The sequence below is a fragment of the Rhinopithecus roxellana genome, chromosome 17 (assembly GCF_007565055.1).
Source record: "Rhinopithecus roxellana isolate Shanxi Qingling chromosome 17, ASM756505v1, whole genome shotgun sequence".
NCBI classification, from domain to species: Eukaryota; Metazoa; Chordata; class Mammalia; order Primates; family Cercopithecidae; genus Rhinopithecus; species Rhinopithecus roxellana.
In genome coordinates, this window is record NC_044565.1 from 66,760,047 (window position 1) to 66,772,549 (window position 12,503).

Here is a 12,503-nt window from a genome sequence, read left to right on the forward strand (position 1 = left end):
AGGAATAAACGGAAGAGAGGAAACAAGGTAACTGGAAAAAATGAAGTCCCTAAACCATCTTCCTTTCTTTAGCAGTTCTGCAAGTTCCTAAAAACAGGGGCTCAGAAAGACTGCAGTGAAATGTTGACACTTTGCAACTGCCTGTGTTCCCAACAGGGATAAGATTTTTAAGTAACTGAAAGGAGATGCTTATATCACAGAATTGGTTTCCTTTAACATTGCAAGATTGGGGCTTACATGTCTTTGACTCTGAAGGGAGGGGAGAGGTAGACACCTGCTGCTGTCATCCAGACTGTCTGGACTCTCCCCAGAAATGGGCATGCATTGGAGGACCTAACAGTTTATATCCTGAGCCTGGGAAAGCTGCAAGGGGATGAAAACAGAAGATAAAGAGGGGTAGGGGGCCCTAGCTGAGAAGTAGGGGGCCTATATGTGTAGGTACTAATTTGATCCCTTGGTATGCAACCAACTGCTTTATATCTGACCTTTTGCTTTTTTCACAAACGATGAAACAAGCAAAAAACCTGTTCTAGTGGGAATTATTTCAAAGAAGGAAAGAAAACCTGGAGAAAGCAGGAATGACATCTTTTTCTTAGACCTCTGGAAGAAAGGCCGAGAAGATAGATCTCTCTGAGCATCTGCGTCACTCCTCTTTGGTCACTGTCTCTGGTGCTGGCTTCCTGGTTGCCCTGCCGTGCAGTGTAAGCTGCCAGGGAGATACAGCTGTTTATGAAGTGCTAACAGAAAGCCTTGCATTGCTCAGAAAAGTGGTGGGCATTGCCTTCACTGCTGCAGGAACCCACAGGCTCACCCTGTGAGCCCACCAGGAAGAAAAGTAACTCCCAGAATGTCAGTGTCTTCCTTCATTTGGAAGATGCTCAACCAAGGATAGCCAAAGGGCACTATAGCTTAGGCTCTAGGTCTCCTTTATGAGGAAAAGCAGGTTTTACTATAAAAGTAGAAGCAGAGAATCCACTCCAGGAGCTGACTGTTAGTGGTGGCTTGCCGACAGGGATGTGCTTCAGTTTATTTGGTTGGTGACTTACCTTCTACCCCATCTGTCTTTCTCTGCAATCATGTCTGGGGAATATGACATATACATTTTTTAGAAAATGAGTAAGTATATGGTAAAACAACTTTGCTTTAGATTGTAAAAAATGTTTAATACTTATATATTTTCTGAGCCTGACTATGTCAAAAACAACTTATCAGAATGAAATATCTTTTCTCAAAGGCTAATTTAAGGTCATGTGGATTCTTTTTCCTTGACCAGGGCACAGCTCCCACGCCACCCCACCCCACTATTGCCCAGTCTGTGTCGAGGAGCTCCCTTTGTCCTCACCTGTAAAGCAGTAGCCTTTAAGAGTTCCCACTATGTGTAAAGCACTTGATATACTTTGTTTTCCAGTCCTCAGAACTAGCCCACTGGTAACTAGTTCTGTCTTACTTTACAGATGAGTAAACAGGCACAGGGAGGCTAAGTAACTGGTCCAGGGTCACAGCACCACTAAATGGTAGAACCAAGATTCCAGTCCAGGTGGATATGGCTCAGGGACCCTTACAGTCTTAACACTGCACTCACTGCACTACGCTCTTCTGGCTGCATAAGGAGCTTGAGTAGTTTCATAAATTACTTTAGAATAATATAAATAAAATTACTTTACCACACTGTGATATAAAGACATTATGAGAAGCCCTTTCACTCTCAATGTGACACCCCCAGAAATGCCATTTACCACCCTGCTCAGGCCTGCACTGTATTACAAAACAGGCAGCCCACAAATTGACTACCCGAAGTAGTCTGTGCCAAGGGCTCATCAAACTGAATTTCTCATTGGAAACATTTCAAGTTGTATTGATGAGATCTCGTTTGTACCAAACTAGGCTTTGTGATGAATTATGATTTAAAGAGCTTCTAAAATTCAGTTTATCCATAAGGTTAACAACAACAAATATATATATATATATTTTTCTATGTATAAATATATATGCAAAACAAATATATATGCAAATATATATATGCAAAACTTTCATTTAGCACTTTTATTCCTGTAATGCCTGTAGTCCTACTGTCCTATTGAATAGACAGAAATTCAGATATTTTTATTTGTGGCTTTTAAAATTTTTATTATTTTAAGATGTTGCTATGTCACTGAAAGTGAGTTTTGTTAGTTATTAGCTAAATCATAACATGCTTTCTAATATTTCTTTGTTCGTACTATAAGTCCTCTATTAGTAATGCATAAAAGCTCACAACTCCAAATGTATGCTAAAACAAAGCTTTGTTCACGTTCACTCCCTCAGGGCAGAATTTGGGTTTTCATGCTTTGGGGTCCCGTAGGGCTTTGTCCATACCTCTGTCTGCCTGTTGTGTTTGAGAGCCAGTTTATACAGGCCTGTTCTCTCACCTAGTCTGTGAGCTGCTCCAGGGCAGAGACCATCTTACACACTTCTGAATGTCAGCCACTTAGCCCAGTACCAGATATGGGATGGATTCAGAGTCATTTTTGGTGGAACTCATTTTAATCTATCAGCTTCAGCAATTCACTGTCCAGAAGTACCCGTTTGTAGACCCCACAAAAAGTGGAAGAAAGAGAAAACACAGAGGAGAAAGGACAAATGTGGGGACAAGCTGCAGCAATCTGCAGGGGTATTTTAGGAGGGACGTGTCTCCTTAGGCACACACTAAAGAGTTAAAGGGAAGTTCATCTATGAGCAAAGAGACCATAGTAACCATAAATCCACTTTCCTGCAGAAAACACAGGAGGAAAAGCTAAAGCGTGGTTCTGGGGAATCAAAATTTAGAACTGAAAAAGTTACATTTTGTGCTTAATAGAATACAATGGGTTACTTAACATGACAATTTGGAAACAGAAAAGTTTCTATCACAATGATGTATACTTTTTATCAACTCTCATGAGTACCAAAACAAGTGCTAAGGAGAAATACACTACAGGAAATAATTTATTTTCTTCTAAACCTTTGAATGTAAACATCCTGCTGATTGCCTGTGATTCTTTGTTAACAATTCCAGCACTTTCACAGCGGTTATCACCCCCATGACACACAGTGCCTCAGAAGAGCTACATAGACTGTGAGAAGGCTTTCAATAAAGGTAGCTAGTTGGGAAGGCTGGGTGCTGTGGCTCATGCCTGTAATTTAAGTACTTTGTGAGGCTGAGGTGGGTGGATCACTTGAGCCCAGGAGTTGGAGACCAGCCTGGGAAGCATAGGGAGATCTCGTCTTTACAAAAAAAATTTAAAAATTAGCTGAGCATGGTGGCATGCACTTGTGGTTCCAGCTACCCTGGAAGCTGAGGTGTGAGGGTCACTTGAGCTCAGGAGATCAAGGCTCCAGTGAGCTGAGATCACACCACTGAAGTCTAGGCTGGGCCCAGAGTAAGACTGCCTCAAAATAAATAAGTAAATAAAAATAAAGATGGCTGGGTTAGCTCCTGTTGACAACTCTCACACTCTGTTAGTTTTCATATCCAGTTTAAGACCTGTCAGTTGTCAGGTTTTGTGTTTTTATAACGTGGGTCTATTTACTGGAATTGTAAATAGTAGCAAAAGGTACAGGTTAGGAATGTTGTCTGTGGATTTGTAGCCCAGTTCTTCAATGCAGAATTGCTTGAAATAAGCTGGTTAATCTTGCTAAGTCTCAGTTTCCTTTTCTGTAAAATATGGATACAATACTTTTCCTTAGAGTATTGTTGTGAGGATACAACAAGATAATACATATAAAGTGCTTACTTAGCACAGAGCCTGGCCATTGCTCTCGGCCCATCGGTTCATCATGTTGCATTGCGATTCATTTTTACATACCATTAAATAAGAGTATGCACTGTTAACCACTATGTTTTTGGTGTCCAGTTGTTTCTCTTTCTTACTACTTCACCCCTCCTCCCCCATCCCCCGCCAGTGCCACCACACACTCCATACTTTCTCATTTTCCTGTTCAGGGCTGCAGGTGCAGAGTCCTCTGGTCAGATCTATTGCCTGTGATTTATAATTTATAGGGAAAAGGAAGTATCTCAAGCCAGTGTACGTAAAGGCATTAGATAACCACGTGTTTTACTTGTAAGCCAAGACTTTCATAGGAAGCCCTTTAGAGAATATAGCCCGAAAAAGAACTAGTAAAAGAAAACAAAATTTTAAAAAATGTGAGCCCACCATCATCAGTTGGGCATTTAGCCAAATGGGGCCCACTTCAAATGGTTAACAATTGTAGAGAATTGAGAAATAAAACCAGATAAACATACGGGAGGTCTAGACTCCTCACTGTTCTGCTGTCTTGAACACTGACACCACTCTTTGTTGAGGTTCCCAGCACATGCCTTGGACATGTGCCCCATAATTACTTGGACATATTTGTCTCTTGATACCCCGAGGTAGGTGTCAGGTCCCTTAATCCACGTTGATCACCCCTGCTCAAATCACTGCTTTAACTGCATGCACGGGGATGGTGTTTGCTCAGTGCTGAGGGCTCATCAAGCTGGACTTCTCATTGGAAGCATTTCAAGTTGTAATTGCATCACAGAAAAGTAAATGGTACGTTCTTCATGGAAACAGTCTGAAATGTCAGGCAGAAAGCAACAGTGGTGCGTACAGTGACGCTCTTCTTGTCGAGGAGACTGTATTAGATGAGGTCTTTTCTATCTGGCTTTCCTTTAAGCTGACTGCCATTATCATAGGACTTCACACTGTAGCTTGTACTGGAGTGAGGGTCCTAGAGTAGCTGTCTCAAGGTCCAGAGATTTTGAGGCGAGAGCATGCCCTCGAGCAGAGGAACAGACCTGATGGGCATGAGCCCAAGTCTGATTTTCCATATTTCTTAGCAGTGTTCCCTGTTCTCACGAAGTGCTGAGTAACTGCATAGCGACTGTTCCTTATCCTATTTCCTGAATACAATAGAAAAGATTGCTGGTGGTAAGTGTAGGGAGTAGCTTAGAGAGAGCCTAATGTTATCAGCACTATTGGTAGATAATTAATACCTGCAAATAGTTTGTACTCTTGACAGTATTTCAAGGCAAAGCTATAGTAGGGTAGTTGCTGAGAGATCCTGGGAAACTTGTTTTTCTAGTACTGGACAGAATAGTCTCCCACTGTTTGTGAGGTTGCAGCATTTTAGAGCTGTAGAAAGAGCTGAGACCAGGAGGAAGAACCAGGCAACTGCTAGGCTCTCACATTCTCCAGGAAACAAAAGAAGTTCTTACTCTGCTAAGAACCATAGCAAAATGAATTTTGGCTTTAGGGGCTTTGGAATGCCCAGAAATGGTTGGAGTAAGGGAAAGTAGGAGAATGTGAAGAATGAACTAAGTGATAAATCTCTAAGTTGCAGGCTCTCTGCAGCGTGCAAAACTGGAACCCCAGGTAACAACCAAGAAAACCTCCATGAAGCTGGAATACTGTGCAGTCATAAAAAAGGATGAGTTCATGGCCTTTGCAGGGACATGGATGAAGCTGGAAAGCATCACTTTCAGCAAACTAACACAGGAACAAAAAACCAAACATGGCATGTTCTCACTCATAAGTGGGAGTTGAACAATGAGAACACATGGACACAGGGAGGCGAACATCACATACCAGGACCTGTCGGGGGGTAGGGGGCTAGGGGAGGGATACCATTAGGAGAAATACCTAATGTAGATGACAGGTTGATGGGTACAGCAAACCACCATGGCACGTGTATACCTATGCAACAAACCTGCACGCTTTGCACATGTATCCCAGAATTTGAAATATAATTTTTAAAAAAAGAAACCTCCATGAAGCAATTCACAGTAAGTCTGCTACTTGAGGTTTACTTGTTCATAATTTACTCTCTGGAGTAAATTTTTTCCTCTATAAAGTGTTTTTAACTAACTCTCTCTTTAAATATTGGTTAAGGCATCATGTTACTGTAATAAAGGCCATTGTTTTTGTAAGATCAGTCTCATCTGTCCCATATTCAGGTCATGGATTTAATAATTGATGCACTAAAACTATCCAGTAAGCAATAACGCCTGTTTCCCCGCACCCTCCTCCCCCACCACTTGATCCCCTCCAATCCCTCTTCCTGTTGTGGCCAGAGTGGTTTTCCTGACACAGGGACCTGAGCATGTCACCTCATTGTGCAGTCTTTTTTTGCTTGTGGACTTCAGAATAAAGTGCAACCTCCTTGGCATGCATAGAAGATGCTGTCCATGACCTCATCCCTCTCCGCCTCTCTAGTCTTATCTCCCACCACCCTATATTCCAGCCATGTGGAATTCCAGTTCCCCACACGTGCCATGCTCTTTCAAGCTTTGGTTTGCTTGATCTTCTCCCCACAGTGTGCTTCCCCAGCTTGAAGACTCAACTCTGGCATCAACTCTGGGGAATCTTTCCTGCCCGCTACTTCTGACCAGCTGCGCCTCACCTGAGCTCTCAAATTGTTTTGTGTACATGGGGTCCCCTTCTCCCCTCCCCCAAGACTGTCTTATCTCTATTTTCCAGGTTCCTAATACAAAGTAGGTGTTCCATGTGTATTTGCTGATCCAAGGAATGAGTAAGCAATTCAGTGAGTGAGGGAGCACATTTGGTATATTAGGGAAGCTGCAAGTGACTACAGCTGGCCAACTAGGAGCTGGAGCTGGGCACAACTCTTTCTTTCAGTGATAAGAGAGGTCAAAGGATCTTTAAGATTTAGTTCTTGGTTTTTGTAGAAATTGCCACTATCTATCCTTCTGAATATAAGATGTTGCTTTTTTGCCTTTATTTTTAGAACTAACAGAACTAGAACATAGCAGTTTTTCAGTGAAACACAGCAGCCTAGAGCAATGTATACACACATACCACATGCAGGTTTAGGTAGATATCCATTCAGGGTCTTAGTAATGCCACAGAGGAGGCTCTGTCTCCATTCAGCTGCTTGCTGTCAACTAAAGTATGATTATTGCACTTCCCCACTGAATCAACATACAGGCTGCATAGAACCTTTTCTTAGGATTCTGATCACATTTCATCAGCCTGAGTCTATCTGATCCATGTTTGTATTCATTCAACAAATATATCCCATATGACTACCATGTGGCTATTTGGAAACAACTAAGTTTATTAACTGGTCACTAGTCATTCGGTGACTGTGTCTCAATAACTCTCTTCGTCATCCTCACCGGCCTTCATTCCAGTGTCCATCCCAACCTCAGTACACAAAACTTTCCTGGTAAGTCCTTTCAGTGAATTATGAGGGATCTATCACACAAGAGTGTCCCAGCATGGGTATCTTCCCACCAAATTCTTCTAAATGCACTCCTGTACATTGTGAAGCCTTGCTACCTTGAGAGAGCCACACTCTGGAGAGAGCTTAGGGACTAGCTCCCAGGGCCAGGCATAGGTGCTGTCCTCAGAGCACTGCTGGCTGCTGGTGTCATATCTGTGTCAGGAAGGGAATGTGTTTTCTAATAAAATGTTTTTGTCTTGTCTTTCAGCTTACATTTTATTATGGTACTATAGATCCTTGGTGTCCAAAAGAATACTATGAAGACATTAAGAAGGATTTTCCAGAAGGAGACATTCGACTCTGTGAGAAAAACATACCTCATGCTTTCATCATCCATTTTAACCAGGAAGTGGCAAACATGATTGCTGACTCCCTAAAGGATGACCTGTCCAAAATGTAAATTGGCCTGAGGAACAAGCCCCCACTGCCAGTACATGGAGGCAGTCGGTGTACTAGACTTAGTAGGTAAATGTTTAATTTTGAAGACTGATACTAGAAATGAAGAAAGTGAGAACCCTTGTCTTACAAACCATCTCTCAGCTCACCATGTTACAGGCTGACGTAAACACAGTTGATGAATCATTCCATAGGTTTAACCATACATTTTCCAAGACTCAGGGAACACAGTGATCTACACAGAGTCTCGTGTTTGCACGAGATGCCCAGTGGCACCATATGGTTTATTTTGGTAGGCGAGATCTTTGCAGATGAAAAAAAAAACCTACATGTACTTGATTTTAATTGAATTACATTGTAGAATAGGCTCTTCTGGAGGAAATTATGAAATACCTACTAGAAAATGTAAAAGAAACCAGTGAATGTTAAGAGTATATTTAGACATGTGAAGTGTATGTGATTATGACAAGGATATACTCACGTTCCAGGAGCAGGAAGTGAACCTGGGTCTCCTTTAAGACAGAAGATGAAGATGAGCCCAGACTAACTTAGCATAGATCTTGGCTGAGATAATCAGTGTGACGTCTAATGTACCTGCACTAGACAGAGAATAAAGTTCACCAGACATCACTGTGGTCAGCTAACCAGATAAAGAGTTGTTGAAGGACCCCAACTGTGCCTCCTGCAACAAGACAACCAGCAAGTTCTATGGTGAGCCTTAGCCTGCCAGGTTATAAGCTCCCTGCAGGCTCCTCTCCAGAGCCAGGATGGTGAGGCACTGGGCTGTCCCGAAGCAGGTCTGGATGTGCCAACATGCAGTTGCTCCTTCTGTAATTCTTGTACTAAAACTCTATTAAAGACCATCAATGAGCCAAATAGTGTGCTAGCCATCAAGGATAGAGCTCTTAGCTACTTAATGATTCTTTTCTTCTGGAAATCTTCTAGTGAATAATTTTTAAAAGCATCTTTCAAACTGCTGAGTAAAGCATTACCATACATTAGTTCTCCATTTCTGCATTAACTTCACTTGTTGGAAAGAAATTTTGTTAATGAACCAAACCCAGCCATTATGTGAATTCACCTTCTCTAGACACATTGAGGTCTGGCAGAGAAGACACATGTTCCCTGGCCTAGAGTAGGCTGACAATATTGCTGCCTCCCCTAAATTGACTCAATCTGGAGAAACACATACTGCAGTGACAGTTGATGATGTATCAGAAATATTCCTTTTTCTCCTAGAGGAAATCCCTCATGGCATTATTCCCTAAGGACAATGAGATGTCCCTCCCCTCAAAACCTAAAGCCCCCTAATGAAAGATTCAGCTCTGATTTGCTGCCAACTTACTGCTAAGTGCTGAATGAGTTACTGTGTTTGGCATAGCTTCTACATCACAGCAAGTAACTTCTCAGAGGGTAAAAGCCAAGCTGTAGACAAGGAGTGCTATTAGCCCAAGGGGAAGAGCTAATAGATACACAGGCCATAAGCACAGGGCTGTACGCAGAGCCTTTATTGGCATCTGCATGAGAGGCCTAGAAATTGGATATTAGAAACTAGGAATCATGGCTCTGAGTGCCTTGCATACAGAAGATACTCACTAATACTAAATCAAGGCACATAAACAATACTGGGTAAATCATACCTACCAGAATAAAGAGTAACATTCAGAGCTTTTCTTTTAGCCGTTATTTTAAACATTACTCCATATTTCAAAAGTCTGCATGTATGAAATTGTGTCTTATTTCTGGTTTTTAGAGCCTAAGAAAGATACTGGTTCTTAATTTGTATTTATCATCTGAACACCAAATTGATTTTTGAAATAAATGTTTTACCAGCATTTCTGATCTCATCTGGCCTGATCTCTGGGTTGGGGAAGAGAGGGTACAATTTGAGCAGTTCTCCTGAGTTAGACTCAGCTCAAAGTCTCTCTTTTAAAATGAAAAGCCACCTTTCTCATTGCTTTTTTCACAGGTGGAAGAATCAGATTTCAAGAGACTGAAGTTCATTCTATTTCATTAGGGATTAGACTAACATGGACAAACAGTAGATAAAATCCATTTTCCAGAAGCAGCTCTGGCTGTATGTCCCAGTCAACCACATGGATGGTCTCTGTGAAAGTTTTAACTTCCTGCAGAGTTACCTAGTGCTCAGCGATTGAGCCTTGACTATGCCCATGTTTGTTCCTAGTCTGTTCTGAGCCATCAGAATCTCCACAAGCCCTCTGTGGCTTGTGTGGTCTGATGTCCATGGCCACAAAGCGCCTCTCACCATACGCTTCCCCACTCAACCTTTGGAGAGACAGGGACCACCAAAGGCTTGATTTTTCTTCATCCTACATTATATTTAAAACAAAACCAGGCTGGGTGCCGTAGCTCACACCTGTGATCCCAGCACTTTGGGAGGACAAGCTGGGAAGATCGCTTGAGGCTAGGAGTTTGAGACCAGCCTGTGTAAAAAATAAGACCTCTGTGTCTAAAATAATTTTTTAAAAAGAGCAAAAAAAAAAAAAAAACCAATTTCAGATTAAAGGAAACTAAAGAGACGTGACAATTGGACACAACATCTGATTCTGAATTGGATGTTTTTGTTATAAAAGACATTGTTGGGACAATTTGCACAACTTGAATGAGGTCTGAAGATTAGCTGGGAATAAGATGCCACTGTTAATTTTCTGATTTCAGTGGTTTTACTGGGGAGAAGTAAGAGAGTGTCTTTGTTTGTACTGGAGACACGCTAGTATCTGGGGGTGAGGGGCATCATGTCTGTTTACTGTTAGATGATTGAGGGGAAAATAATGTTCTTTGTGCTTGCAGATTTTTTGGAAGTTTGAGATGTTTTAGAATTTGTAAAAATAATTATTTTTAAAATCCCACCATGCTATCTCCTGCATCGGTGTCTCATTGCTTCTTTTCCAGAAAGGCTATTTCCTCTTGTATGCAGTAAATGAAGACCTGGGTTCAAATCCCAGATCTGTCATTTGTTAGGTTTGTGACATAAGACTTCACTTCCCTCCTCCTCATTTATTTTTAAGGGAGATAAAATGAGGTCATGCATATAGCATTTAGTACGTTGCCTGGCATATGGTAGATGCTCTATAAAATGGTACCTAAAGGAGGAGAGCAAATGTGTTTTTCCTTTTTTCCTTTCGTTTCTCTTCTCTTTAGTATAGCAGAGGACCCTGTGGTATCTCAGTCCCTGCACTGTTTCACCAGGCTTGTAACTTGATTCCAGCAGTCAGCATTTTGGCTCTTACGCAGGGATAACTCTTGCTCACCTGGCTCAGCTTTCTGGCCTCAGCCCATGTAGGCCTCCCTGCACACAGCCCAGGATGTTCTAACAGTTGATATAGAAAAGATGTGGGAAGCAAAGCATTTCTTAGATGGCATGAGACATCTCTGTCCCTGGCCTTCTCTTGCAGAAGAGAAGAGGCAAGGATATATTTGGGCTGCTCCTTCCCTTGGGGGTGGGCCTTAAGGAGAGGTTGGAGGCTGGGACTGAGTGTGCTCTGTGAACAAATACATCTGTAGGACCTTGAATGAAACTCTTCTGCAAGAATGCTGAGGACAGCAAAGCTCATATGAGTGTTCTTCTAATCACTTTTTAAGAGGATTGAAATTCCTGCCTGTGCCCCATACAGACATGGGTAAGTGATCACATTGGCCCAGGTGAGGAGCATCTGTAGGACATGGGTCTGGTCCCTCCCACCAGGCTGAAAGCATCTCTACAGTAAGACTGGTGTCACTGAGTGTGATGCTGGGTAAGCATCCTCAGAGCATGAGTGAGGGACAGAGAAAGCTCTGGGTGGTTCTACGGTTCTATAAAGAGAAAGCTCTTGGAAAAGAGAAGAGGACAAGGTTGCCCCTAGTCCTAGAAGGACAGGTAGAACTTGGATAGTTGGTTTGGAATGGATGAGAGCTAATCGAGATAAGGAGTCTGCTGCTCACCCCTACACCTTTACAGTGTCTCACTTAGGCCTCCCAATCCTGTGATGTTCTGACTATGCCCGTTATACAGATTACCACTGAGGTGCCTTGCTAAGGACCTCACAGCTAGTAGATGAGAGCTGGGATTCTGCTGTAGTTGCATGTGTCCTCCAAAGTCCATGTGTTAGAAATGTAATCCCCAGGGCAACTGCTGGGAGGTGGGTTCTAATGGGAAGTGTCTGAGTCATGAGGGCCCTTCCCTCCTGAATGGTTTAATGCCAGTGATAAAAAGGCACGATATTAGGCTGCGAGTTTGATCTCTTGTTCTCTCATGCTCTCTTGCCCTTCCACCTTCTGCCAGGGAGGATGCAGCACAAAGGTCCTCACCAGATGCCAGCCCCTCAATCTTGGACTTTCCAGCCTCCAGAACTGTAAGAAATAAATCTCTTCTTTATAAATTACCCAGGCTCTGATATTCCATTATAGCAACAGAAAATGAACTAAGCCATATTCCAATTCAGGCCTCTACTCCAGAGCCACCACTTCATCCCCTCTTTCCACTGCATCATGCTGCCTCCTGGAGGCCACAGTGGGCAAGCCTAGCAAAAGTGGAGAGCCGGGAAAGAGAGCCACGCAAAGGGCAAATGAGGACCCGATTGACAGAGGAAGTGAAGAGTAGATAGTTGGTAATAAATGAGTAGCTTTAAAAGAATGAAAGCTGAAACAGAGACCAGTTTTCAGAGGGCAAAAAAATGCATAAGGCAGTGGATTGAGAAAAAGCAAGCCCACATCCTGGGAGTCAGTGCTGTGGCTGCAGTCACATGGCTGGCACCTCTGCAACTCTTCCATAGCCACCTGGTCTCATGCCAGGCACGGGAGCTTCCTGTGGGCTCCTCTGTACAGGAATCACTGCTCCAGCTTTGATAACACCCATCCTCTACCCC

The 12,503-nt window shown here is 42.6% G+C and overlaps 1 protein-coding gene across 3 annotated transcripts in view; it reads left to right on the forward strand.

Annotated features, from left to right (window-relative positions):
* LDAH (lipid droplet associated hydrolase) overlaps positions 1 to 9,477 on the forward strand; it is a 152,954-nt gene extending 143,477 nt beyond the window's left edge. For all 3 annotated transcript variants that reach the window (XM_010383002.2, XM_030921523.1, XM_030921524.1), the window contains one exon: positions 7,451 to 9,477. In XM_010383002.2, the coding sequence (XP_010381304.1) occupies positions 7,451 to 7,642 (192 nt within the window). In that variant the 3' untranslated portion in view covers positions 7,643 to 9,477. The remainder of the gene's footprint in view (positions 1 to 7,450) is intronic.
* Positions 9,478 to 12,503: the final 3,026 nt, after the last annotated feature.